Source organism: Panthera pardus, unplaced genomic scaffold (genome assembly GCF_024362965.1).
Source record: "Panthera pardus isolate Hobbes unplaced genomic scaffold, ASM2436296v1 HiC_scaffold_16, whole genome shotgun sequence".
Classification (NCBI taxonomy): domain Eukaryota; kingdom Metazoa; phylum Chordata; class Mammalia; order Carnivora; family Felidae; genus Panthera; species Panthera pardus.
The window spans coordinates 2,062,640-2,089,827 of record NW_026526721.1 but is presented as its reverse complement, the minus strand read 5'-3'; the positions used below and the strand labels follow the sequence as shown (position 1 = coordinate 2,089,827).

Sequence of the window (27,188 nt, the reverse complement as noted above, 5' to 3'; positions counted from 1 at the left end):
TGCTTAGAGAACGACCTTTATCCACCCTCGTAGGGTAGTTCTGTGGGTGACAGATTCCCTCCGTTTTCTTTCATCCGAGAACGTCTGACTGAACCATGCATCTGCTGAGTGTACAATTCTGGGTTGGTGCTTTTTGAAAGCTGTTGTGCCCCTTCCTCCTTGTACTTCCTGAAAAAAATTTTTTTTTAAGTTTATTAGTTTATTTTGCGAGAGAGAGAGAGCGCGTGAAGCATGAGGGGAGGGGCAGAGAGAGAGAGAGAGAGAGAGAATCCCCAGCAGGCTCCACGCTGTTAGCACAGAGCCTGACACAGGGCTTGAACCCACGAACTGTGAGATCATGACCTGACCTGAAACCAAGAGTCGGACCCTCAGCCGACTGAGCCCCCCCAGGCGCCCCGCTCCTGGTACTTCTTTCTGATTTCTGATGAGAATTTGTTTGTTACGTGAGTTTCTTTGCCCCAGTAGGCAAAGTGTCATTTCTGTCTTGTGGCTTCCAAGATTTTTTATTTGTCTTCAGTTGATGCAAGTTTGACTTTAGTATCCTGGCACACATCTCTTTGGGTCTCCCTTGTGTGGTGTTCCCTAGATTCTTGAACGTAGAATTTATGACTTCTTTCCAAATGTGGGAAATTTGGCCACTTTTAATTTTTCTTTGCTATTATAGGTAGTGTTTTGTTTTGATTTCACTTTCCTTAATTGTTTTTAATGTTTATTCATTTTCAAAAGACAGAGACAGAGCGTGAGCAGGGTGGGGGCAGAGAGAGAGGGAGACACAGAATCCAAAGCTGGCTCCAGGCTCTGAACTGACAGCACAGAGCCTGATGCGGGGCTCGAACTCACAAACTGTGAGATCGTGACCTGTGCTGAAGTCAGACGCTTAACCAACGGAACCACCCAGGCGCCCCAATTTCACTTTCTGTTTGTTACTTCTGTATAGACATAAAATTGATTTATTTCTATTGACCTTGTATCCTACAAACTTGTTAGAGTTATTGTCAGTCTTACACCTTTTTGTAGATTCCCTGGGGTTTTCTACACACACAATTCCATCACCTGTGAATAAAGATAGTCTTACTTCTTTTCTTCTATATGTGCCTTTTCTTTCCTTTCCTTCCTTCTTTTCTTTTCCCTTCCCTTCCCTTCCCTTCCCTCTTCCGTCCCTTCCCTTCCCTTCCCTCTTCCTTCTCTTCCCTTCCCTTCCCTTCCCTTCCCTTCCCTTCCCTTCCCTTCCCTTCCCTTCCCTCTTCCTTCCCTCTTCCTTCCCTTCCCTCTTCCTTCCCTTCCCTTCCCTTCCCTCTTCCTTCCCTTCCCTTCCCTTCCCTCTTCCTTCCCTTCCCTCTTCCTTCCCTTCCCTTCCCTTCCCTTCCCTTCCCTTCCCTTCCCTCTTCCTTCCCTTCCCTTCCCTTCCCTCTTCCTTCCCTTCCCTTCCCTCTTCCTTCCCTTCCCTTCCCTTCCCTTCCCTTCCCTTCCCTTCCCTTCCCTCTTCCTTCCTTCCCTCTTCTTTCCCTTCCCTTCCCTCTTCCTTCCCTTCCCTTCCCTTCCCTTCCCTTCCCTTCCCTTCCCTTCCCCTGTACCCTTTCCTCTCCTTTCTTTCCGCCACCCCATTAGCTAGGACCTCTAGTGCCATGCTGAATAGCAGTGCTGAGGGTGGACAGCATCGTCTTGTTCCCAATCTTAGTGATGAAGGGTTCAGCATTTTATCCTCGAGTATGATGTCAGCAGTAGGATTTTCACAGATGCTTTTGTACCAGGTTGAGGAAGTTCCTCTCTGTTCTTACCTTGCTGACAGTTGTTATTACAACTGGGTGTTGAATTTGATAAAACACTATGCATCCAAGCAAATCATCAGACGGCTTTTCTCCCTTATTCTGCTAATATGATAAACTATGTTGATTGGTTTTTAAGTGATAACCCAACCTCACATTCCTAGGAAAGCTCCCATTGGGCCATAATTTTTTATTAAGTTTTCAATCTTAATTCCAGTGTAATCAGCATACAGTGTTAGATTGGTTTCAGGTGTGCAATACAGCCACTTCTGTACCTAACTCGGTGCTCATCACGGCTGGTCACAATTTCTTTACACGCGTTTCCGGCTCCGCCCCCCTTCCCTCGGCCCCGCCCCCTCTCCCTCTTCCTTTGGGGACTCTGTGACGTGCCTGCTCGGGCTTCCTTCACAGCTCTGAGGCTCAGAGGCTCTTCACGTCGTTGTTCATTTAGGTCTGTTTCTCTCTGGCGTTCATGGTGGGTCATTGCTATGCTCTGTTTTCAAGTTCACGGATTCTTTCCTCTGCCACCTTCATTCTGTGGCTGAGTCCATCCACTGAGTTTTGAAAAGATTTTGTTTCGTTTGTGCACTTTTTTCAGTTTTTAAATTTCCATTTGATATGTCTTCCATTTCTTCGCTGAGACTTTATATATTTTCCTTTTTTCCAAGTGTGTTCGTGATTCCTTGGTAAAGCAGTTTTATGGTAGCTGCCTTAACGTCCTTGTCAGATGATTCTAACAGCGTCACCTTGGCATCGGTGGCTGCTGTCTTTTCTCATTCCTGTGGAGATTTTCCTGGCTCCTGGTGTGATGGTGATGTTCAGTCTGAAACCTTGACCTTTGGGGTATTATGTTACGAGACTGCATCCTGTGGCTTAGCAGGTCCCCTATGACGTGTCTGTGGGGGAGGGGGGCCCTGCCTCATTACCGCCACGTGGCGATGGGAGTCCAAGCCCCTCTCAGCCCGGGCTGACGTTCGGTGGGAAGGGGTGGGAGCCTCAGCTCCCCGCTGGGCTTTCACTGACACGGCGCCTCCTCACAGCGGGGGGTGGGGTCCTGCCGCTCCGCTGGGCCCCTGCTGACACCCCCCGCGGGGGGCACGGGCACCTCCTTCCCTCCGCTGACCGTGACCGTGTGGTCTTTGCAGGAAGGTGGTGTGCGAGTGCGGCTACACACGCCAGCAGCACTTGGAGGAGGCTACCAGGCCCCACGCTTGGCAGGGCAAGGATTGGGACCCAAAAAAGCATGTCCAGGAGATGCCAACGGACGCCTTTGGTGACATCGTTTTCACGGGCCTGGGCCAGAAGGTGGGGAAGGTTGGTCTCCACCCCTCCGCTGCTCTCGCTGTGACTCGCGTCACCCTTCCGTGACCTGAGGCGCCTCCGGAGAGGCCTCGAGCCTTGCCAGCACTAGGGACGGGGCAGGCGGGGCTTCACGAGGCTCACGGGAGACCCAAGGGTGCCCTCGGGGTTCTCGGTCACCACAAAGCAGGGCGGGTGCGTCCCACAGCAGAGAGGCGGGGGTCAGAGGGGCGCCGTGAGTGCAGGCTGGGCGGAGGGGGCTGGAAGATGGGGCTGGTCTTCCCAGGGCGGCCTGTTGTCCCGCTGGGCCTTTGCCCCTTCCCCCTTCCTCTCGATCCGTGTCCTGCTTAGGCGCGGCCGCTTCTGCTCACCGGATCTAGACCCAGGGTGGGGGGCGTCCGCCCACCTGGCTGGGCTCTCGGGCGTGCTGGTGGGAGGGTGCCCACAGCTGCCCTGCCGTCTCTAGGGCTGGGCTGGGCCCCCCGCTGACACAGGGTTTCCCCCCTGTTGCCCTGTCACTTCCCTGCAGTACGTTCGCCTCTCCCAGGACACACCCCCCAGCGTGATCTACCACCTGATGACCCAGTATTGGGGCCTGGACGTCCCCAACCTCCTCATCTCGGTGACAGGCGGGGCCAAGGACTTCAACATGAAGCCCAGGCTGAAGAGTGTCTTCCGAAGAGGCCTGGTCAAGGTGGCCCAGACCACAGGTAGCCCTCGGGGGCTGGAGCCATGGGCGGGCTGAGCACGCAGCACCACGGCTGTTGGGACTAGGGAGGTCCTCGGGGGCCACCCAGGCCGTGCCCGGCCCAGTCAGACTCCCCAGGCCTCGCCGGCCCACGGCGGCTGCCGCTGGGCGTGCTCGTGGGGCAGACAGGGCTCCAGCCAGCTCCCGAGAGGGACTCCCTGCTCTGCCCCCACAGGAGGCCTCGTTTAGCTGCGAGGTAACAGCGGGAGGCAGAGGAGGCTGGAGGGGGTCATGTTCACCGTGGGGCCTTCGGGGAGGGTCTCCACGAACCAAACCCCTGTTACCTAACCCGTCTGTTCACATCTGGGAGGGAGGGACAACGGTGTCCATCTTTACACATGACGTGACTGCCTCGGGGTCCCGTGCCCCCCCGGGGTGCACCCCCAGTGAGCACAGGACAAGGCCCCAGGCTGCGCGAGCTCCACGCAGGCAGCCCCGGGTGCTCCCTCAAAGTGACGCTGGAGAAGCAGCCGTGCTGCCCGTGGCCTCCAAGGCGGCTACGCCGGGTTGGTTAAGGGCAGGAGAGCAAGGATTCTGGTCCGGATGAGACTGGCCCACCCAGAGGACGCTGGCTTTAGGATCTGGTTTTAGCAGCACGTGAGGGCCGTGCTCTCCCTTTGGTCTTTGCCCTGAAACAGAGGCTCGGTCGGGGTCTCACTGGCCCGTGTCTCTTGGGGCTTCCGCAGCACGTGGGATTTGGTTAAATGCAGCCGACCATCCCCCAAGCACGCTCGTGACCTTCGCAGTGAGCCCATTAGGTGCTCACCTGTCCCCCCAGGTAATCGCAGGTGACGGTTTTACCACGTCTTGACAGTTATCTTTTTAGGGTTCGATAGCAAAGTCCTCGCTGTCACCTCCCAGCCCCAGAGCCAGGGCCACACGTTTTAGACGGCTCCTTACGGCAGCACCACGCACAGCTGGTTTCTAGGCACCGGGTGGTGTGCCGTGGCCGGCACTGCCCCGGTAGCAGGCAGCCCGAATGATAGAGAACTTCACCCCTTTTCCGAGGAGGCAGCTGCACATCTTCCCCGTGTCTCCTCTCATCCGGACACGGGCTGGGGGAGCAGAGCGCACTGGGGACCTGCTTTCTCCTGGCAGACAAGGTGCAGCAAAGATGGCTGGTGCAGATTCAGGGCTCCCAGACCTGGTGTTCACGGTGCTCCCTGCACGCGATGCCCCGAGCGGGTCCCCCTGTCACGGTGCTCCCCGAGTGCGATGCCCCGAGCGGGTCCCCCGGTCACGGTGCTCCCCGAGTGCGATGCCCCGAGTGGGTCCCCCGGTCACGATGCTCCCCCCATGCGATGCCCCAAGAGGGTCCCTTGGTCACGGTGCTACCCAAATGCGATGCCCCAAGCGGGTCACCTGGTCACGGTGCTCCCTGAGTGCGATGCCCCGAGCAGGTCCCCTGGTCACGGTGCTGCCCGCAGGTGATGCCCAGAGCGGGTCCCCTGGTCACGATGCTCCCCACATGCGATGCCCCAAGCGGGTCCCCTGGTCACGGTGCTCCCCGAGTGCGATGCCCCGAGCAGGTCCCCCGGTCACGGTGCTCCCCGATTGCGATTCCCCCGAGCGGGTCCCCCGGTCACGGTGCTGCCCACATGTGATGCCCAGAGTGGGTCCCCTGGTCATGATGCTCCCCACATGCGATGCCCCAAGAGGGTCCCTTGGTCACGGTGCTCCCCAAATGCGATGCCCCAAGCGGGTCCCCCGGTCACGGTGCTCCCCGAGTGCGATGCCCCGAGCGGGTCCCCCGGTCACAGTGCTGCCCGCAGGTGATGCCCAGAGCGGGTCCCCTGGTCATGATGCTCCCCACATGCAATGCCCCAAGAGGGTCCCTTGGTCATGGTGCTCCCCAAATGCGATGCCCCAAGAGGGTCCCTTGGTCATGGTGCTACCCAAATGCGATGCCCCAAGCGGGTCCCCCGGTCACGGTGCTCCCCAAGTGCGATACCCTGAGCGGGTCCCCCGGTCATGGTGCTGCCCGCATGTGATGCCCAGAGCGGGTCCCCTGGTCATGATGCTCCCCACATGCGATGCCCCAAGAGGGTCCCTTGGTCATGGTGCTACCCAAATGCAATGCCCCGAGCGGTCACCCGGTCACGGTGCTCCCCGAGTGCGATGCCCCGAGCGGGTCCCCCGGTCACGGTGCTGCCCACATGTGGTGCCCAGAGCGGGTCCCCTGGTCATGATGCTCCCCACATGCGATGCCCCAAGAGGGTCCCCTGGTCATGGTGCTCCCCAAATGCGATGCCCCAAGCGGGTCCCCTGGTCACGGTGCTTCCCACGTGCGATGCCCTGAGCAGATCCCCTGGTCAGGTCACACAGGGCTGGGAAGTGTGTGCCCTGTCAGGGCCCCTGCAGGTCACATGGCATTGGGCAGTGTGGCAGGGCAAGTGGCCAGGAGAGGGGTTCAGTCCGCCACACTCAGGCCCCGAGAGCTGAGGAGAAGAAGGGACGTTTATGACTTGGAGTAGAAGAATTCAGACACGTGCGTTCCGAGTGCAGGACAGGGAAGCAGCAGCAGGCGGGGGGTGGGGGGGTGGGGTGGGGGGAGAGGCCCACAGTCCCCGCTCCCGGCCGCACCACCTCCCTGAGCAAGGCGGGAACCCTCGGCCCCCAGAGCTGCTCCGTGAAGGCAGAATCGCGCTGTGGCCGCTTCCTCCGTGGTCCTGGTCCCGAGACTTACACCTGATGACGAGTTTGAAAGCCCCCTGAGCCGGGCCCCGCAGAAGAAGGACAGTGGGCGTCAGAAGCACACGGGGCCGCGGGCATCAGGCGTGTCGTGGAGGGTGCACAGCTCCGGTCCTGTCCCCAGGGGCCTGGATCATCACCGGCGGCTCCCACACGGGTGTGATGAAACAGGTGGGCGAGGCGGTGCGTGACTTCACGCTGAGCAGCAGCCACAACGAAGGAGAAGTCGTCACCGTCGGAGTGGCCACGTGGGGCACCGTGCACAACCGTGAAGACCTGATCCACCCCTCGGTGAGCTCGGCGACCTCTCCTGGTGGGCGGCGTCAGAGGGGGTGACGGGTAGGGCCCCCTGGGTCTGCAGTGGACGGGCCGCTGCCTGGACACCAGGGTAAATGCAGCACGGAGGGGAGGAGCCTGGACAGGGGTGCAGGAGACCGGGGCTCACGCCCAGCCGCACCACAGACCCTGATGGCCAGGCCGAGCAGCTGACGTGGCTGGACCCCCTTGCGATTACAGGATGGGTCCACGTAAGAGCCACCACGGGTCTTAGAAACACAGAAACGACTTAGCAGAAAGCAGGGGCGTGGCCGCCTCTGCGCGGCCAGAGAGTGTCGCGTTCTGATCCCAAAGCCTGACCTCTGAACCCTGTGAACCCGGCCCTCACAGGAGCCCTGAGCCCAGGCGCCACGGTGCTCTGGTTCTGGTAGTCATTACCGAGCCACCCAGGCGCCCCCCTTCCCTCCGGTTTCTGATCCGCGGTCCTCATTTCCTTCTGGGCCTTGGCTGGCAGCCCCTCAGTGTCCAGAGCTACGGACGCTCTGCCGGCACGTCGAAGACGGTCGAAGCTCGCTCTGCCCGCCCCCCACTCCCGTCTGGCGTCACCAGGCGTGCCCTTGCACCTGCGCTCCTACCGCAGTCTGTTCGAGGCCCCTCGGACGTTGTCCCTCGTGTCCCCAGCGTCCTTCCGGTCTCCGCCCGTTGCCCGGTTCCAAGGCCATCTCCACATTTGTGCGAGTTTCTTACGGCGACGCTCCACTTCCTGATTGTCAGATCTGTTCCGGTTTCCCGCGGCCGCTGTAACAGACGATCGCACACCTGGTGGCTCAGAGCCGCAGAAATGTGTTCTCTCCCCTTCGGAGCCAGGGCTCCGGATCGGCCTCGCCTGGCCCGGATCCCGGTGCGGCGGGGCCCTGCTTCCTCCGGAGGCCGGCGGGGGGGCAGCCGGTCCTTGCCTTCCGGTGGCCGCTGGCCTTCCCCGGCCGTGGCCACATTGCCCCGATCTCTGCCTTCACGGTCACTGGGCTCTCCTCCTGTTGTGGTCAAATCTCCCTCTGCCTCCCTCTCAGAAGGTCGCTGTGGAGACATATAGGACCCACCCGGATACTTCAGGATAAATCTTCCCTGTGTTACGATCCTTAACTTAAATCTATAGGGGCTCTTTTTCCAAATGAGGGAAGGTTCACAGCTTCCAGGAATGAGGACTTCGTACATTGGGGGTCACTTTCCAGCCTACTAGGCCCCCATTTCTGGCACTCAAGATGCAGAACTCTCTGTCTGTCTGTGTCTGACTCTCTCCGGCCGTCCCCAGGGCGGCTTTCCTGCCGAGTACGTCATGGACGAGGAAGGCCAAGGGCACCTGACCTGCCTGGACAGTAACCACTCCCACTTCATCCTTGTGGACGACGGGACCCACGGCCGCTACGGGGTCGAGATTCCCCTGAGGACGAGGCTGGAGAAGTTCATATCAGAGCAGACAAAGGAAAGAGGAGGTGAGGGAGCCCCCATGTGTCTGCTGTCCCTCAGGTCATACATAGACCACCGGTAGTCACTCTACACCACAAGCACGGCTCAGTCTGGAAATAGCAATGTGCATAACTCGGCCCTGACGTGTCTTCCCTCGTGGGTGAGATGGGCCAGGTTCCAGGACACGGGAAGGGCAAATGCACAGGATGTGAGGGGCGGAGAAGGGACCGGAATAGCAGCAGGTCCTAGCTCTGTGCCAGGTTGGGCGGGCCCCTTCAGAGCCACGGTGTTCAAGCTTCACTGCACGTCAGAGTCCCTGGTGTGCGGGGAGAACTTGCTCTTCTCCGTGCTCAGGTGAGGCTGAGGCTGCCGGCCCGGGGACCACGTGAGAGCCCTGCTGTGTCCCAGAGAGCCTAGGTGGGGGTGCGGGGCCGGAGACACCAAGACGGCACGTGGGGGGATGTTTGTTGCCCCGGGGAGATTTCTGAAGTCTTTGCGGGTGCCCTGGCTGCCGGATGGATGGGGGGCTCAGGGCGAGGGCTGAGCGACGGGACAGAGGATGGAGGTCCCGATGCTATGCTCCCCTGCCGTGTATGTGGTGCCTAAAGCCCACCTGCCTGGCGTGCACAGATTTGAGGCTCCACGAAAGGCAAGCCGAGGAAAGCAGGCTGGTCGGGGTGGCCTCTGAGGCAGACAGCCCTGCCTTCGCCTGCACCCCCAGAAAGGGAACAGAAGTAGAAGGTGGACGAGCCATCTCAGTGCTCGAATTTGCTCTCATTATGTAGAACAGGCAGATCGTCCACTGACGGCCGAGCGTCAGCCTTTGAAAACCACTCAGTACCAACTGCCTGTCTCCATCGATGCCTCTGGAGCTGACGGGAGGTGGGCAAGAGGGCCCCAGGGGGAGGGTCTGGGCCCCCGCATCCCTAATTCGGGGTTCATGCTTCGTCCTAGGAGTGGCCATCAAGATCCCCATAGTCTGTGTGGTGCTGGAGGGGGGACCCGGCACACTGCACGTGAGTACTGGCCTGTGGGGCGGGGATCTGAGGTGCAACCCTGCTGCAGGGGGCGCTCTGGCCCAGAGCCCCGTGACTGGCACCCCAGCGGGGTCGTTGGCAAGGGGGAGGGGCAAGGAGAAAGAGTGGTGACTGTGGGTGGGAAGGCAGCCTTTGAGGAGGTACCCTGCTGCGGGGTGGGGGGACACTGGCTCCTGGCCTGGGTGGCTGACCAGTAGGAGGGGCCCCAGGGGGACCCGCACGGCACCTTCTTGCAGGACCCCAGGGTGGCCACTCTGCACAGTTCTCGAAGTGCCGGCCCTCGGGCACCCCAGGCCCATGGGACTAGCAGCTGGACATAAAGCAGGTTCCTCGGTGGTTTTAACACATTCTCCTTGATGGAGGAAGGCTGACCGCAGGGACACGTGATGCTATTACAGCCTGCAGGTTTGGGGCAGGAGCAAGGACATTGCATTTATGAGACTGGAGGAGATGTGTGTTCATGCTTAGGAATGGCAGGAGGGCTCCCCCGTTTCAGACCCAGTCCCCGGGGGACAGGAATGCATCTGGTCCCCTGTCCCCTCCCCACACGGGGTTCTCTGCATGGAGGTCCCGCTCCCTCACGCCCAGAGCACGGTGCCTGCTCATGTGGAGGGTGTCCTTCCCGCGGGGGTCCGAGTCCCTTCCTGAAGTTGACCTCGTGCCGGGTGTCCAGGGGTCTCCTCGTGTGGCCCTGGTCTCACCCTGGGCCTTAACGAGGGAGGGAAACCGCAAGCTGGCAGCACGGTCTCCCGGGGATGGCTCCCTCAACCACACACCCGTGGGCCGAAACGCTGTAGGGCTCCCGTTCCGGTGGCCACGGTCCACCTGAGCAGTAGGCCTGAAGGAGCCGGTCTGTCAGGTGGACGCCCCTGTGTCAGGATTAGCGCCTTTCGCCCCCAGCAGCGGAGGCTGCCAGACTCAGTGTTTTCGCTTCATTTCTCAGTAGCCCCGTAGCCTTGACGCTGAGATGCCCGTGGTTCAGGGGTCAGAGCGGGACGGGCACTCGGGCCCTGGGGCTCACCGTGGGCCCCTGCGTTTCAGACCATCTATAACGCCATCACCAACGGCACCCCCTGCGTGGTGGTGGAGGGCTCGGGCCGCGTGGCCGACGTCATTGCCCAGGTGGCCGGCCTGCCCATATCTGAGATCACCATCTCCCGGATCCAGCAGAAGCTGAGTGTGTTCTTCCAGGAGGTGTTTGAGACCCTCACTGAGAGCAGGATTGCGGAGTGGACCAAGAAGGTAGGCAGACAGGCACCTGCTGGCTCCCAGACGCCCTTAGCCTGGAATCAGGACCAGGGCCTAGAAACAGAGACCCCACGGGCCTGGAGCACGCATGGATGTGATCTTGGAAGAGTGGGGGGCTTTGTGCCAGGCGGGGGCCCAGGGTGGACGGAAAGCCCTCAACTGAGGCAGCACGTTGTCCCGCCCAGGGGGAGGGCATGTCTTGAACCTCTGTCCCCAGAACTGCAGGCTGGACTGGGGAACGGACGGGGCTGACAGCACAGCCGTTTGGGAGCGAGGACTGCCTGGGTCGGGGGGCAGGAGGCGGCTGTTGAGGCCAGCGCAGGGCAGAGGGGTAGAGAGCGAGCTTCAGGCAGTGCGGGGGCTGCCGGGTGACGGCCACGGGATCGGGCACAGCCTCCAAGCCTGGTGAGCCCCAGGCCGCCCGGGCAGATTAATGGGGGCGTTTGAGCCCTGGCAAGGCAGGGGGGCAGGGGGACCGTGAGGCGGTAGGGGCCTGAGCGTGGCTCCTGGGGGCCGTGGGGTGTCTGCGCGCCCCTCAGGGTGTCTCAGGGTGTCTGCCGAGCTGGAGGCGTCGGCAGGCGTGAGCCCATCCTGAGGATTCGCAGGTCCGGTGAGCGTTCCAGGGGACCCCAGCCCCGGTCTCCGGGGTGTTTGGGAGACCCAGTCCCCGGGGGCAGGCTGGTTATACTGCCTGGAAGCAGGGAGCCTCAGGACATCAGGACATCCTCGTGAGGACCGGGCGTGGCCCTCATTTCAGGTGTCCTGCTGGTTCTCTCTTGCCCTTTGGTTCTGGGGTAATTTTAGGTCTGTAGAATAGTTGCAAAGGTAGTAGAGCCCTTCTGGCCAACCGTTACCCAGCCTGTCTCGAGGGTCACATCCTGCAGAGCTGCGGTCAGAACTGAGAGACGAGCCAAAGCTCCGCACTGTTGCTTTTGACGTTGGTCTGCTAATGTCCTTTCTCTGTCCCGGGATGCAAATCAGACTCTACCACATTGCGTTTAGCCTTTCCCTTTCATTATACGCCCCCATCCTTCCTCCTTCCTCCTTCCTCCTCCTCCCCCTCCTTCCTTCCTCCCTACTTCCTTCTTTCCCTCTTTCCTTCCTTCCTTTCTTCCTTTCTTCCTTCCTTCCTTCCTTCCTTCCTCCCTCCTTCCTCCCTCCCTCCCTCCTCCTTCCTTCCCCTCCCCCTCCTTCCTTCCTCCCTCCCTCCCTCTTCCTTCCTTCCTTCCTTCCCTCCCCTCCCCCTCCTTCCTTCCTCCCTCCCTCCCTCCTCTCTCCCTCCCTCCCTCCTCCCTTTCTTCCTCCTTCCTTCCTCCCTCCCTTCCTTCCTTCTTTCTTCCTTCCCCTCCCCCTCCCTCCCTCTCTTCCTTCCTTCCTTCCTTTCTTCCTTCCTTCCTTCCTCCCTCCCTCCTTCCTCCCTCCCTCCCTCCTTCCTCCCTCCCTCCTTCCTCCTTCCTTCCCCTCCCCCTCCTTCCTTCCTCCCTCCCTCCCTCTTCCTTCCTTCCTTCCTTCCTTCCCTCCCCTCCCCCTCCTTCCTTCCTCCCTCCCTCCCTCCTCTCTCCCTCCCTCCCTCCTCCCTTTCTTCCTCCTTCCTTCCTTCCTCCCTCCCTTCCTTCCTTCTTTCTTCCTTCCCCTCCCCCTCCCTCCCTTCCTTCCTTCCTTCCTTCCTTCCTTCCTTCCTCCTTCCTTCCTAAGCCTGACACTATTTAGCCAGCCACCAGATTGCAAGGATTTTCTAGAACATCACCACAAACATTGGAAGAGAGACTGGGGGCTCTGGGGGTGGGCGGGCAGGCAAGGTGAGGAAGCGGGGGAGGAGTCTCAAGTTCAGCAGTGTCGGGCGTTCTGCAGACAGTCTCGTGGCGGGCGGAAGCCCTTACACTTGGGTGTGTTTCCTCCCGGCAGACCTCTCGCACACATGGTGTATTTGGTCCTTACACGTCTTCGTCTTCACCGTGGGGAGGCGAGGTGGTGGCCTCGTGCCGGGGCGCCGGCTGTGTGTCCGGGGCCTCGGTTCTGTGGCTCCCCTCGAGGAGACGGGGGGCCGCTCATCACCCCAAACCTCACCTGGGCCGTGTCGGTTGTAGATCCAAGACATTGTGCGGAGGCGGCAGCTGCTGACCATCTTCCGGGAAGGCAAGGATGGCCAGCAGGACGTGGACGTGGCCATCCTGCAGGCCTTGCTGAAAGGTGAGGGTCGGGCAAGGTGGGGCGGAGGGAGAAGCGGAGGGGAGGTGCCCGGGGCCCCGCGCTTGGAGGCACCAAGAGGCCCACCCCTGAGTCAGAGGCACCCGTCAGAGGGCAGCCGGGGGTGGGCCACGCCAGGCCCAGCTCACGGCCCCGCCAGGCAGGTGGGGGCCCGCGCCGGGGCTGGGGGTTCGGGCTCCCTTCTCCGACTGCCTTCCTCAGTGGAGGCCGGGTGCAGCCGCCCGAATGGTCCCTCCGCGGGCATCGCAGCCGCCCATACAGTGTCGGGGAGGGAAGAAGGCCTTGGGAGGCCTGCTGTTGACCTGCGTGCTTGCTTGTGTGCCGGCGCTCCCACGGCCCCTCCTGGGCGATGAAGCTCCCGCGGTGGCCGCCCCTGGGCCAGCCCCTGGCCTGCCCTCCGCCCCACGCTCCCCTCTCCCTCCGGTTCTGGGGGACGGCGGGTGCCCCTGCCCCTCCCGCTGTGGACGACGTCCCCACGCCAGGAAGCCGTCGTGCTGGCTCCTCACCCCCGAGGGACGCGGCCCGGGCGGAGCAGGGCGGCAGGAAGCTTTGCCGGGAGAGGGGGGCAAACCTGGGCTTGTTCCGTGGCCTCCTCCTGACAGAAGGACTCGGGATGGCACGTAAAACCTCACGGAGCCAGTGAGACGGTTAAAACCAGGACCGGGGCTCTCATTTGAAGACCCCCGTCCGGGGAGACACAAGAACTGGGAAGAGCCGGTTGAATAGACTCAGAGCAACTGTGCAGGAGCCGGGACGCCACCGTGGCCCGTGCGGCCGGCCCCCGCCACCAAGGACGCCGAAGGCCGGGAAGCCGCTGTGAAGATCCCCGTGACCACAGGGGTTCGACAAGTGTCCGCTCGTGGCACTCGACCCTCCTGTTCACAGACGGGGCAGTGAGAGTGTCTGTCCCCTCCTTGCCTTCTTCGGTGAAGGGACCACGGAGCAGGAAGAGAGACGCCAGGCTGCCACGTCTGGGAGGTGGTGATGAGGGGCCTGGGGCCCTGAGCGGGGGCATCCCTGCACAGCGCCGGGGGTGGGGGGAAGGACCCCTGCTCACGGCCAGGACGGAGCCCAGCGCCTGCTCTCCGAGTTCAAGAGCAAGTGAAGATATGCCGTGAATCGTGGTTTCTCCTGGGTGCGGGGGGAGCTGAGCGGGGAGGGCGTGCGGGCCTCTGGGCTGTGGGAATGTTTCATTTTTCATTCGTGGCGGTGGTTATACAGGTGTGGACGTCGGCCAAAAGTCACGGTGCCTCCCACGTGTGCCGGGGGCGGGGCAGGTCCTGGGGGAGAACGAGGGCATCTTTATTTCTGGAAGCCAACACAGTGTAATTGGTTGTTCAGGGGAGAGGCGGTGGGCCTCTGGGAGAAAGTGGCTCTCTCTTTATTATGTGTGTAATATATGAAAACAATAGAAATACGTATGTGGTTTTTGAGTAACAATCCCCTTTAAAGGTTTATTTATTTACTTTGAGAGAGAGACAGAGAGGGAGGGAGAGAGAGGGAGCGAGCAGCAGGGGCAGAGAGAAAAGGAGAGAGAGAGAATCCCAAGCAGGCTCTGTGCTGTCAGCTCAGAGCCTGATGGGGCTTCAACTCGTGAAGCGCGAGATCATGACCTGAGCCAAAACCAAGAGTCGGATGCTTAACCGACTGAGCCACCCGGGCACCCCAATGACAACCCCGTTTAAAAATCAACTTTATCGAGGTTATGGTTTAAAGAAGGTGACGTCCCCCGTCCTGGGTTTACTGCCGGATGCATTTGAGCGGGTGCGTACCCTGCAGACTGATACAATCCAGATACAGGACAGCTCCCCCCACCCCCGAGAGCTCCCTCGTGCCTCTGTGTGCCTTGGGTAACCATCTGTCTGCTTTCTGTCCTTGGAGACGGTTTTGCCTGTGCTAGAAACTCACAGAAATGGAATCATACACTCGGTGTTCTTTTGTGTCTCGCGTCGGCTCAGAGCAGCACGTTTGAGATTCTTCCGCGTGGGCGTGTGTCAGAGCTCTGTTCCTTTCTACCGCTGAGTGCTATTTCACTGCGCGAAGGTTAGGGTTAGCTCGCTTCTCCACCCGCCTGTCTCTGGACCCGAAGGCCGCCTCCGGTGTGGGGCTCCGATAAAAGCTGCAGTTTGTTCCCGTTTCTCTCGGGTCCACATCTACGGGAGTGGAATTATGGTTCTCTGTGGCACGGGCACGTTTATAAGAAACCACCCAACTGTTTTCCAACAAGATGGCACCGCCTTCCCTCGTTGCCAGCCGTGGACGTGGGCTCTAGCTTTTCTGCGTCCTCACCGGCGCTTGGCAGGGTCAGCGTTTTAAACCGAAGCCGTCCTAGTGGGTGTGAAGTGACAGCTCGGGGTGGTTTGGATCTGCGTCTCTCTGATGGCCCGTGACACGGCGCGTCTCTTCCTGGGCTTGTTGGCCGCGAGTTAGCATCCGGGGGACGTGCCTTTCGGATCGTCTGTCCGTGTTTGTTTGGTGGTTTGTCTTCTCAGTTTCGAGTTGCAGGAGCTCTTGAAATACTCTGATAGGAATCCTTTGTTAGAGAGATGCCCTGGGGGGATTTTCTCTTGGTTCCTGGCTCGCCTTCCGAGTTCCTTCAAGTTGTCTTTGACGAGCAGAAGGCTTACATTTTACTGGAGTTTCATCTGTCCATTTTGTCCTGTCTGGTCCGTGTCCTTCGCACCCCAGGAAATCTTTAGCTGCTCTGTGGCTGCAGATCTTGTCTCGTGTTTCGCCGTGGAAAGTCTGCAGGCAGGGCCTTTATGTGGAGGTGTCTGGGGCACATCTCAGCTTGGGTCTTGTGTGTGGTGTCAGGCGAGGGTCCAACTTCCCTTTTCACTTCCCCAAATAGCAGCCCATGCTTTAAGGTGTGAAACCTGCCAGGGAGAGCAGGAACCAGTTGGGAAAGCCGCTGTAGAGCCTGGGTGGGGCGGTGGTTCTGCAGTCAAGGTGAGAAAGGAAACTGACGGCATATGCAGTGGTGACTTCCGAGGGTTCGTGCAAACACGCCTGCCTTTCAGACACCCGTGTCTTCTGTAAGCGCTGGGGCCAAGGGGCTTGACCAGGAGGTGGGGGCGGGGACGAGCCAGAGTGAGGCCGAAACCCGGAGATTCTCCGATTCCAGCACTGAAAGGAAACGTGCTTTTCACAAAGGTGTGTGCGTGGTGGGGATTCCGCCACTGGGCACACGGAGACACCGCGGTTGGTGACAAATCCCTCCCTGTGTGACATTATCACATGGCAGGGAAGTGGCTCTGAGACCCAGACGGAAGCCTCCTGACACGAGTGCTCTTACCTGCAGCCTCTCGGAGCCATGACCACTTTGGCCACGAGAACTGGGACCACCAGCTGAAGTTAGCGGTGGCGTGGAACCGCGTGGACATCGCCCGGAGCGAGATCTTCACCGACGAGCGGCAGTGGAAGGTAGGGCTCCTGGGCTGCCCCGTGGAGGGCCTTGTTGGCCCCCGGAACAAGGCCAGGCCCTGGAGGGGGGCCTCTGCCCGACCCCAGCCCTTCCCCCGGTGGAGACAACGGCAGTCCCGTCTCCAGCGGCCTGGCCATCAGGGTGTGCGAGGCCTGCCCCCCACGGTGCTCTCTCTCAGCCTTCAGAGCTGCACCCCGTGATGACAGCCGCCCTCATCTCCAACAAGCCCGAATTCGTGAAGCTCTTCCTGGAGAACGGGGTGCGGCTGAAGGAGTTCGTCACGTGGGACACCCTGCTCTACCTGTACCAGAACCTGGACCCCTCCTGCCTGTTCCACAGCAAGCTTCAGAAGGTGCTGGCCGAGGAGCCGGAGCGGCCGGTCTCCGCGCCCCCCGCCCCCCGTGTGCAGATGCACCACGTGGCTCAGGTGCTCCGGGAGCTGCTGGGGGACTTCACGCAGCCGCTGTACCCCCGGCCCCGGACCGGCGACCGGCCGCGGCTCCTGCTTCCCGTGCCGAACATCAAGCTAAACGTGCGTGCTGGTGACGTGGCCCCAGCCCCACTTGGCCCGTGTGCTGGGCCACTGCTATGTCCTTAGGGCTTCTTTTTAAAAGAAATTGTCCTTTATTTTTATTGGGAAAGAAATATGCTCCATTGTAGTCTGCCAGGGCCCCCATAAAAAAATACCACAGACCGGGCAGCTTAAAGAAGATATTTAGTCCCTCACGGTCTGGAGGCTGAAGTCTGGGCTCGAGGCATCGCAGGGCCGGTTTCTAGGGGGGCCTCTCTTTCTGGCTTGAGGACAGCCGCCTTCCTGCCATGTCCTCACGTGGTCTTTGCTCGGCGTGCAGGCAGAGAGATACGGAGAGCAACGGTGTCCCTTCCCCTTCTTACAGGGCCACAGGTCCCATCAGATCAGGGCCACAACCTATGACCTCATTCAACCTTAATCACCTCCAAATACGGTCACTTTAGGAGCTGGGGCTTCAATGTATGAACTTGGGGGACATGTTTTCATCCATTATTCTCCCTTTCTAAACATTTCAGACGGTACAAAAGGTTATGCAGGGAAAATGATCTCCTTCGTGCCTTGTACCCCCAGTCCTGGCCACCAGGTGAAGTTGGATTTTCATGTGGTCAGGTCAGCAAGATTCTGCCATATTGCTGTGAGGTGCCCAGCATGTGCACTGCCACACAGGAGCACGGGAGAGATTGTTTTCTAGTCTCCGTCTGTGTTTGATGGGAATCTTGACTCATCTCTGTGTTAAGTGCGAGACTGGCTTCTGAATTTATGTTAGCAAGTATCCGTCTCCCAGTTCTTTAAGCTTTTTAATGTTTCTTTTTGAGAGAGAGAGAGAGAGAGTGCATGAGCAGGGGAGGGGCAGAGAGAGAGGGGGACAGAGGATCTTAAGCAGGCGCCAGGCTCGGAGCTGTCAGCATGGAGCCCGACGCAGGCCTCAAACCCATACACCGTGAGAGCATTACTTGAGCCAAAGTCAGACACTTAACCAACTGAGGCACCCAGGCGCTCTGTTACCAAAACATTTTTAATCCTATTTTGATCTCAACTTGATTGCATTGTAACATGTGTTTACTATGATACTGGATTATGTTGCTGATATTTTCATGGTTTTTGCATCAGAATGTTTGAGGCTTTGATTGTGGTTTTATTTTGGGGGCTGTCTTTGTCAGGTTCTGGTATCAGCTTGATGTTGTCCTTGTGAAAACCATTGGGAAATCTTCCTCATTTCTTTGCTCTGGAACAGTTTATGTGGCTGGAACTCCCTGTTCTTACAGATCAGCAGGCTCTCCTATGAGTCCATCAGGGCTCAGTGCCTTTTTCAGTAGTAGCTCTGAGGATTTTCTCAGTTTCTTTTCTGATAATTGATCTGTTGAGCTTTTCTATGTGTTCTAAGATTAGATTTGGGTTTTTCTCTTCTGCTAGAAAATTACCCGCTTCCTTGAGTTTTCAAATTCATCCATCGTCCCAGGTAGGCTATGCCTGACTCTGGAGAAAGACGTGGCTGCGGCTTGGTTTTGTATATTCACAGTTCTGCATTTCTTAATTAATTCCAGCGTATTTAAGATGCCCTTTAAGAAGGTCTAAAGTGGAAGCTTACAGTTAACTGTGTCTATAACTTAATTTGTCGATTAAGTTTTTAAAGATATAAAGATAAGCTTTTAGGAAATGTACAAAATGACTTGAAGGAAGTGGAATTTTGTGCTTGATGTGGGAAGTTGTTCTCACCTCTGGTAATTATTTCCAGACCATCTGAGTAGATGTTTACTTACTGATCAGCCAGGAAGCTGGATTCCCATGTGACTGTGTAAATTGAGTGTGTCTGGGGGCAAGGTGCCCTCCTGCTCACAAGTAATCCTTGTCTTGTTCAGCAACAATTCCTTGTTGGTCTTCTCTGCAGGCGACACTGTAGGTTCCCTTGAGGAGCTCACTGCCACGAATCTATAACAGACTCTGTGTTGGAAGTTTACCTCACAGAAAAAGGCTGGATGCCGTCAGCTAAGATGAAGGAGACTAGAGGTGCCTGGTGTGTAACGTGAGGCTACAATTGTTGGCAAAGGAGTTAGCTGGGTTTTCCACTTTCTGAGTGTTTCCACATGTCTCCAGAGTGATGGTCTTAAAACTCCAGTGTACACGAGATTGATCTAAAGTGTTGCTGAAGATGCAGGTTGTAGGGCTCACCCTCCAGGAACAGTGGTTCCAGAAAGGTGTGGAGCTGGGCTCAGGACCTGCGTGCTCAGCAGGCACACCCAGGGATGCTGAAGCTAGTGGGGACCTAGGAGAGGTTCTGAATGTCCACTGCTCACCAGGTGCAGGGAGTGAGTCTCCGGTCCCTCTACAAGCGTTCACCAGGCCACGTGGCCTTCACCATGGACCCAGTCCGTGATCTTCTCATTTGGGCCATCATCCAGAACCGTCGGGAGCTGGCAGAAATCATCTGGGCACAGGTAACCAGACCTGTTTCTCAGCACACACGGCTACATGTGGACTAGTGACGGGGCTTCAGCCAGGGAGTGTGGCCAGAAAGCCAGTGCCGACAGCAGGTGGAGGAGCACGTGGCCTTGGAGGGAGGGCGGTGGGCGTCCATGACCCCAGAAGAGACCCAGGGTGCCCAGTGGTGGAGAACAGAGAATTTGGCTCAGGCAAGGAAAGAATTTTAAGAAGCTGTGCTGCCTCCTGCCGTTCTGTCCGGGGGCTGAGCTCAGGGGGCACACACAGCTGGGAGGAGCCGCCCTCCATGGCCCACACGGGGGGTTCCGGTGGGTCGGCACCTGTGCTGTGGCCGTCCTGTTCACTAGACAGTCTGGAGGCAAGTTACGTCCCCGGCGGCGCTACATCTCTTTCCACTGACCGTTAGGGGTCTCAACAGAGACAGTCTGGTACTTAGATGGGGGAAGAGCCCCTTTCTGAGCCACCTGAGAACATCGGTCAGCAGCTCCCTTGCCACTGGGCCCGTGGGCAGCTTGGTGGTCATGACGGAGGACATGCCAGGTGGGGCCTGAAGCCAAGTGTTGTGGACCCAAGTCTCTCACACGTGGTTCTCCTTTACTTCAAGCAGATTCTCTTCTTAAAACAAAGTGTCATTTTTTCTCAGAGAGGTCCCCTACCTCTCAGTGTTGGCCTTTCCAAATTGCTCTTGTGGAACCGGTCCCCTCCCCAGTGACACCAGCAGAGTGGCATAGGTGGCTTCCTACCTGGTCTGTGGTTCTGGGGGTTTTGCCCTCTCCCAAAGTGTGTGGTGGGTCCGTGGTGGAGCTGGGCCTGACCGTGGCCTCAGGCGTGCTCTGTGGGGCAAAGTGGATGGGAGGCCCAGAGATTTCCAGGCTCTGCCACCGGCCCCTCGTCCTGGGCCAGTGCTGCCTTCTGACCAGGCAGTGCTTTGAGAGCTTTCCTTGAGATTTTCTTAACATCCCTGGTGCCGCTGAGGCAGGGCGCCCAGAGCCTTGTGGGGTCTTGCGTGGACCTGGTCCCATTTCTGCCCTTCAGCCCCATGCCGGGGGTTGACCAGATGCCCAGGGAGCGCTGAGACTCATGCCTGATCAGGTCCGTGCTCCGGGTGGGTGAGCAGACCGCTCCCAGTGGCCAGTGCGGGAGCCTGGGCCACCAGCTAAGGCTCACCTCTAGATCTGGGGTGACCCAAGTGATACAGACAGGAGCACAAGTAATCAGCTAGTGGCCCATGTGTCGCGGGGCCTCTGTTCTCATCACCCCTGGGCAGCGTGTCTGGGGTTCCCGGGCTGGACCACCCAGGTTCTCACTGTGGCCTCCCTGGTGCCCAGAGCCAGGACTGCATTGCCGCGGCCTTGGCCTGCAGCAAGATCCTGAAGGAGCTGTCTAAGGAGGAGGAGGACACGGACAGCTTGGAGGAGATGCTGGCGCTCGCTGACGAGTATGAACACAGAGCCATCGGTGAGTCCACAGGTGGCGGCCTTGGGCCACGGCTCCCCTCCTCACATGTCACCCCAGGATCCTCGTCCCTGGCCTCCGCGCCCAGTTCTGTCCAGACCGTCTCATCGGCTGGGGCTGCTCCCTGACGCTGTGCCCCGGCGTCAGGGACTAGGACCCTGCTGCCATGACACGATCTTCCTCGTCCCAGGGGTGTTCACCGAGTGCCACCGGAAGGACGAGGACCGAGCTCAGAAGCTGCTCACCCGCGTGTCGGAGGCCTGGGGCAAGACCACCTGCCTGCAGCTAGCCCTGGAGGCCAAGGACATGAAGTTCGTGTCTCACGGAGGCGTCCAGGTGACGTGCTGCAGGCTTGCTTCCAGGAGGAGCTGTCCGTGGTGCTGCCGGTGCGGGTGCACACGGGTCCCTGTGCTGTGGGGACCCGGGGACAGGCCTGGGCCTTGGTCCTGTGCTGCGGGCCGACACACCCTCTCCACTCCCTTTGCAAGTCAGCAAACTGGTGCTAAAAGAGACCCCCTGGGGGGGGGTCCCCTACCTGGGAGCCTACAGTCCTCTGCGCGGCCCCAGCCCTTACCTCCGGGAAAGACTGGCCCGGCCCTGCCCGCCCGAGCCTCTTCCTCTGCCGGAAGATGACAGGGCCTGTCCCATGCTGCCCACCACGCTGCGTGGCTGGGGGCTCCGAGTGCTGTGTTTGGGGCATGTGGGCGTGTGGCGCCGAGCAGACACATTGTTCACCCTCAGGGGTGGGGCACAGGGGGTGCCCACCGGCCTGAAGCTGCCTCCTCTGTCCACAGGCCTTTCTAACCAAGGTGTGGTGGGGGCAGCTCTGCGTGGACAACGGACTCTGGCGGGTGATCGCGTGTATGCTGGCCTTCCCGTTGCTCTATACCGGCCTCATCTCCTTCAGGTGCCAGCCTGGCCGCTGGGCTGCGGGGGGAGGGACGGCCCTTCCTTCCCAAATGTGCTTGCTGGGGGCAGGTCACACCTGTCTTGGTGGCTGCCACCAGGTCCTACGGTGATAGAGAGGCATGCAGGCAGGAGGCAAGGGGGGAGGGGTCTCTCTGTGTGCTGAACACCTACCATGCCAAGCACCAAAAATGGGCTAAGCACTGGCCCTGCCCTGAGCACCTCTTTGCACTGAGTGCTGGCCCTGCCCTGAGCACACTCCCTGCCCTGAGCAACCCCCTGCACGGAGCACACCACAGCCCTGAGCACCCTGTCTGCACTGAGCACCCCTGCCCTAAGCACCCCTGCCCTAAGCACCACCTGCCATGAGCACCCCCTCTGCACTGAGCACACCCCTGCACTGAGCTGGCCCCTGCCCTGAGCTCCACCCTGCACTGAGCACCTCACCTGCACTGAACACTTCCCCTGTCCTGAGCACCCTCCCTGCCCTGAGCACCTCCCTGCACTGAGCTCCCCCATGCCCTGAGCAACCCCCTGCACTGAGCACCCATCCTGCCCTGAGCTCCCCCATGCCCTGAGCACTGGCTCTGCACTGAGCTTCCCCCTGCACTGAGCATCCCTGGGCCCAATGTTCATTTTCAGTCCTGGTGGAACCAGAGACAGGTGCTCTCAGGGCCCTCCCCATGCGGGGCCTTGTGGTGGAGCCCCCATGTGGCTGTGTGTGGAGAGTCTGTGGGCTGCATGGATGCCCGCTGTGCCCAGGCCCGTCTCTGCCGTGTGACAGGAACACACCGGCACGGCGGCCCTGCTCCTTAGGGGAGGCAGAGGTCCTTTGGGCCCCAGGCCCCTCACAGCCCACCCCCCTCCCGTCTGCATCTGCCCTGCAGGGAGAGGAGGCTGCAGGCCGGGCCGGGTCTGCCCCGGGTCCGAGCCTTCTTCAATGCCCCCGTGGTCATCTTCCACCTCAACATCCTGTCCTACTTTGCCTTCCTCTGCCTGTTCGCCTACGTGCTCATGGTGGACTTCCAGCCCACACCCTCGTGCTGCGAGTACCTCATTTACTTCTGGCTCTTCTCCCTTGTGTGCGAGGAGCTGCGGCAGGTGTGCCCGCCCAGCCCCCTTCCCCGCTTCCCTTGGGTCCCCAGCCCCCGTGGCCTGTCCACTGGTCCCTATCCCCACCCGAGTCCCCCAGCACTGGAACCCGCGGCTGGCTCACCTTCTCCGTAGGCCCACAGCGGGCTAACCGGGCACCTAGACGCTGCAGTCAGGGTCCGGGGTGGCATCAGAGTTCCCCGGGAGGCAAGTGTGGGAGGCGGCGCTGTCCAGCTGGCTTCCCCTCTGGCTGTGCCGCCTCCTGAAGTCCGACCCGCTCCCAGGGGGCAAAGCCCCAGATCGGAGGGTGGGTGTGCCCTCCTCCCCGAGGGGGGCCTTCTGCCCCACCCACCCAGCTGCCGGGGACCAGGGCTGCCGTGGTCCTGCTTCTCTGGGTCTTCTGCGGAAGCAGGTGGACAGGGGTCCTGTGGGAAGCTGGCTCACACAGACAGGAGGGGGTTGTCCCTGCCACACACATTTGTGGACTGAGCAGGGCTGTGGTGGGTCGGACGGTGGGCTCAGGGCCGCCTGGCGACACCTCTGCCTGGGCTCCTCTCCCACTCTTCCTCGACCCAGGGTACCTCGACCCAGGGTACCTCGACCCAGGGGACGGTGGGAATCTGTCCCCTTCCTGGCTAGCCTCACTCTCCGGGAAGGAGGGAGTGTTTTCATTGCTGCTGGTGAGGTTGGTGAAGACAGCCAGACCCCTAACCTCGTCCTCTCGCAGCTCTTCTATGACCCTGACGAGTTCGGGCTGATGAAGATGGCCCTCCTGTACTTCAGTGACTTCTGGAATAAACTGGACATCGGTGCCATCTTGCTGTTCATAGCAGGACTGACCTGCAGGTGAGCGGCCTGTCTTCTCTGCGGCTTCCCGTCTGCGGCTGCAGCCCGGCGGGCTCACGTCCCCTCTGGCCATGTCTGCCGTCTGTCTGGGGGACAAAATCTGCCCTGAGCAAAGGGGAAGTTGCCAGAGCTCCCGCCCCCTCAGAGGGCTGCGCACCTGCAGCCCAGTGGCTCCGCCTCCTGCTGGGGCCCCGCCCACTCCCCTGCCCATTAGGGCCACGGGTGTCCCTGCCTCAGTCCCTCTCTCCATGAGGCAAGAGGGACCAGCCCAGCCCTGCTGCTTCCCAAGAGGCCCGCACGGCCCACCTCCCCTGCCCAAGGCTGGGCTTCTGGACCTTTCTGGATAACACCTCCCTGGAGGCACTGCTCCATGAGCTCATACCCTGTTTTTAGTTCTCTGGGGTCCGGGGGCCTCCAGAGCACACGTGGGCTTGGTCAGGTGAGCGGGCAGCTGGGGACGGGCTCTGGGAGCGGTGAGCTCAGGGGTCCTTGATTCTGCCTGGGGGCCAGGCTCATACCAGCGTTGCTGTACCCCGGGCGCATCATCCTCTCTCTGGACTTCATCATGTTCTGCCTCCGGCTGATGCACATTTTCACCATCAGTAAGACACTGGGGCCCAAGATCATCATCGTGAAGCGGATGGTAAGGGGATCAGGGGGTCCGGACGCCAGTCGCAAGCGAGGTGCTCCAGGGCTCGAGCAAAGCGCTTCCCTGCTTTGCCTTTGGGCTCCCAACCCCAGCCTGCCCATCGCAGGTCTTTGCCTGTATGTCCCCTCTTCCAGACAGCCTCCCCTGATCTCCACAGCTCATTCCCGATCCCTGTTACAGCTCCTCTCACTCCCTCCATGGGTCACAGTCATACCCAGCCCCTCCTACACATCATGCCCAGCACTCTATTAGGATGTGCGGGCAGGCCAGGCCTGTGGCCCCAGGCGTCCCTGTCCAGGGTGACAGCAGCTCCTCCCACCACCGCAGAGCACACGGCCCGAGTATGGGGGGCAGCGGGAGCGTGTGGGTGCGCGGCTGCAGCTGGTGCCACCCTGTCTCTGCAGATGAAGGACGTCTTCTTCTTCCTCTTCCTGTTGGCGGTGTGGGTGGTGTCTTTCGGGGTGGCCAAGCAGGCCATCCTCATCCACAACGAGAGCCGGGTGGACTGGATCTTCCGGGGGGTCGTCTACCAGTCGTACCTCACCATCTTCGGCCAGATGCCGGCCTATATCGACGGTAGGACACGGGTCCCTGACGGCTCCAGCAGGGGTGCCTGGAAAGCTCCCTGAGGGCTGGGAGGTGAGGGGCGGGGAGTGGGGTGGCTCCCCGGGTGCCCGTGTGGCAGGAGACCCAGTGCACGTGATGCTTAGTTGCGGTTGGGGGGGGGGGGTTGGCATCAGCGGGGTGGGGGGAGCCTGGGCCGTGGCTGAGATCTGGGGTGGGCCGAGGGTGCGGCCTGGGGCTCTGACACCCCTCCCCCACACCACATGCCACCCTGTCCCTCCTCCTCCTCCTCTAGACGGAGAGAATCCTTTCTGTACGCTGAGTTTTTTCTTTTCGACAGCTTCATCGAGATAGAACACCTAATAGGAAAAGCTCACCTGTTTGAGGTGTGTGCTTCAGTGGTTTTCACTGTACTTACGGAATCGAATTTTAGAACATTTGCATCACCCACCAAAGACACCCACCCCCCTTAGCAGTCACTCCCCGTGTCCCCAGCCGTTGGCGACCTCTAATCTGCCTTCCCTCTATACAGTCTGCCTCTGCTGGACATCTCGTATGAACTGGATGATCTTTGTGTCTTGCTCTCTCTTAGCATGACGTTTTCAAGACTCAGCCACATTGTAGCCTGCGTCAGCATTTAGTCCCCCTTTGCTGTCGTTAAACAATGTTCCATTGCACGGACAGGCCACATTTTGTTTCTGCATTTGTAAATCGGTGAGCTCCTGAGTTGTTTCTGCCTTCTGGCCGTTATGTGTAACCTTGCTCGGAACCGTTATAACAGTGATGTTTCCAATTATGTGTCTGTGTGGACGTGTTTCCCTCCCGCTTGGATGAAGGTCAGGCAGTGGATTGTATGCCTGCTGGGTTGTGTGCTGTCTTTAGCAGTTTGAGAAACGGCCACACTATTTTCTACAGCAGCTGCACCATGTTTCACGTCCACACCGCAACAATACAGGGCCCAGCGCTCCAGATTCGAGCGGGCTTGTCACTGTTGTCTTTCTTGCTTCTGGCCATCCCAGTGGGCACAAGACGCGTCTCATTTCCTTGATGGCAAATGTGCTCGTGTGTTCACAGAGCTGTTCACGTGCCTTCTTTGGAGAAACATCTGCTCCTATCGTTGGCTCATTTTTCAAGTGGGTTATTTTTCTTTCTTCCTGAGTTACACGGACGCCAGTCCCTTCTCGTGCTTCTGACTTGCAAATATGTTCCGCCATGCTGCAGGCTGTCTTGTCCCTTTCTGGATGGTGTCCTTTGAAGCACCAGGTTTTAATTTTGGCGAAGTCCACCCCCCCAGTCGCTCTGGTCACTTGGGCTTTTGCTGTCGTATCTCAGAACCCGCTGCCTGACCCAAGATCGTGACCATTTATGTCTGTGTTGTTATTCTAGAAGTTAGAATAACTTCTTACTTTTGGCCTTTGAGCTATTTACGTTAATTTTGTAAACAGTGTGAGGCAGGAGTCACTCTTCTGCATGCAAATATCCAGTTTGTTGAAATCCCCATTGAATTGTCTTGGCCCCTTGTCAAAAACCAATGGACCATTAATGAAAGGGTTTATCTACAAACTCTCCATTCTGTTCCATTGATCTGTGTGTCTGCTCTTGGGCCAACACCACACAGCCCGGTGAGTGTCACTTTGTAGTAAGTTTTACGATTAGGACGTGTCAGGCCTTCAACTTTGCTCTCCTTTTTCAAGATTGCTTTGGCCTCCAGGTCCCTTGGGTCCACACACATTTTTGGATCAACCTCTCAATTTCTCCAAAAAGCATCTAGGACTTTGACGGTGAACGTGGGATGTCTTTCTGCTTATTTAGATCTTTAACTTCCTTCAACAAAATTTTGTAATTTCCCGGGTCTAAGTTACGCTGCTTTTGTTAAGTTTATTCCTAAGTGTTTTACTCTTTTTCATATTGTTGTAAAGAGAATTGCTTTATTCATTTTATTTTTGGATTGTCTGTTGCTAATGTATAGAAATGCGCTGTATGTGGGGTGCCTGGGTGGCTCAGGGGCATGATCTTGCAGTTCGTGAGTTCGAGCCCCGCGTCGGGCTCCGTGCTGACAGCTCAGAGCCGGGAGCTGCTTTGGATTCTGTGTCTCCCTCTCTCTCTGTCCCTCCCCCGCTTATGCTCTGTCTCTCTCTCTCTCTCAAAAAAAAAAAAAATAAACATTTAAAATTTTTTAAAATACACTGTATTTACACGTCGATCTTGCTGAGGTTCTTTATAGCGCTACCAGTTTTTAGTGGATTCCCCAGGATTTGCTGTACAGGAGATCGTGTCTTCTGCAAATAGAGATATTTTCACTTGTTCTTTCCTATCTGATACCTTTTACTTGTTCTTGCTGAATTATCCTGGCTAGAACCTCTGGTACAACATTGAATAGAAGTATCCAGAACAAACATCTCTTTGTGGTGCCTGATCTTAGAGGCGGGAGTTTTTTTCAGTCTCACTATTAAGTACGAAGTTTGCTGCGGGTTTTTGTAAACGTCCTTCATCCGGGTGAAGAAGCTCCCTCCCACCCCTAGTGTCTTGATTGCTCTTATT

The 27,188-nt window shown here is 58.9% G+C and overlaps 1 protein-coding gene across 12 annotated transcripts in view; it reads left to right on the top strand.

Annotated features, from left to right (window-relative positions):
* Positions 1–27,188, top strand: part of TRPM2 (transient receptor potential cation channel subfamily M member 2) — a 56,212-nt gene that overhangs the window by 12,524 nt on the left and 16,500 nt on the right. For 11 of the 12 annotated variants that reach the window (XM_019432653.2, XM_019432654.2, XM_053902978.1 and 8 more), the window contains exons 4-20: positions 2,912–3,080; positions 3,595–3,775; positions 6,629–6,795; positions 8,093–8,273; positions 9,202–9,263; positions 10,326–10,526; positions 12,620–12,722; positions 16,042–16,163; positions 16,343–16,696; positions 18,994–19,131; positions 20,464–20,593; positions 20,781–20,926; positions 21,385–21,497; positions 22,384–22,597; positions 23,316–23,434; positions 23,945–24,077; positions 24,488–24,659. In XM_019432653.2, coding sequence (XP_019288198.1) covers positions 2,912–3,080; positions 3,595–3,775; positions 6,629–6,795; positions 8,093–8,273; positions 9,202–9,263; positions 10,326–10,526; positions 12,620–12,722; positions 16,042–16,163; positions 16,343–16,696; positions 18,994–19,131; positions 20,464–20,593; positions 20,781–20,926; positions 21,385–21,497; positions 22,384–22,597; positions 23,316–23,434; positions 23,945–24,077; positions 24,488–24,659 — 2,705 coding nt within the window. The remainder of the gene's footprint in view (positions 1–2,911; positions 3,081–3,594; positions 3,776–6,628; positions 6,796–8,092; positions 8,274–9,201; positions 9,264–10,325; positions 10,527–12,619; positions 12,723–16,041; positions 16,164–16,342; positions 16,697–18,993; positions 19,132–20,463; positions 20,594–20,780; positions 20,927–21,384; positions 21,498–22,383; positions 22,598–23,315; positions 23,435–23,944; positions 24,078–24,487; positions 24,660–27,188) is intronic. The other variant, XM_053902981.1, reaches the window with a different exon arrangement.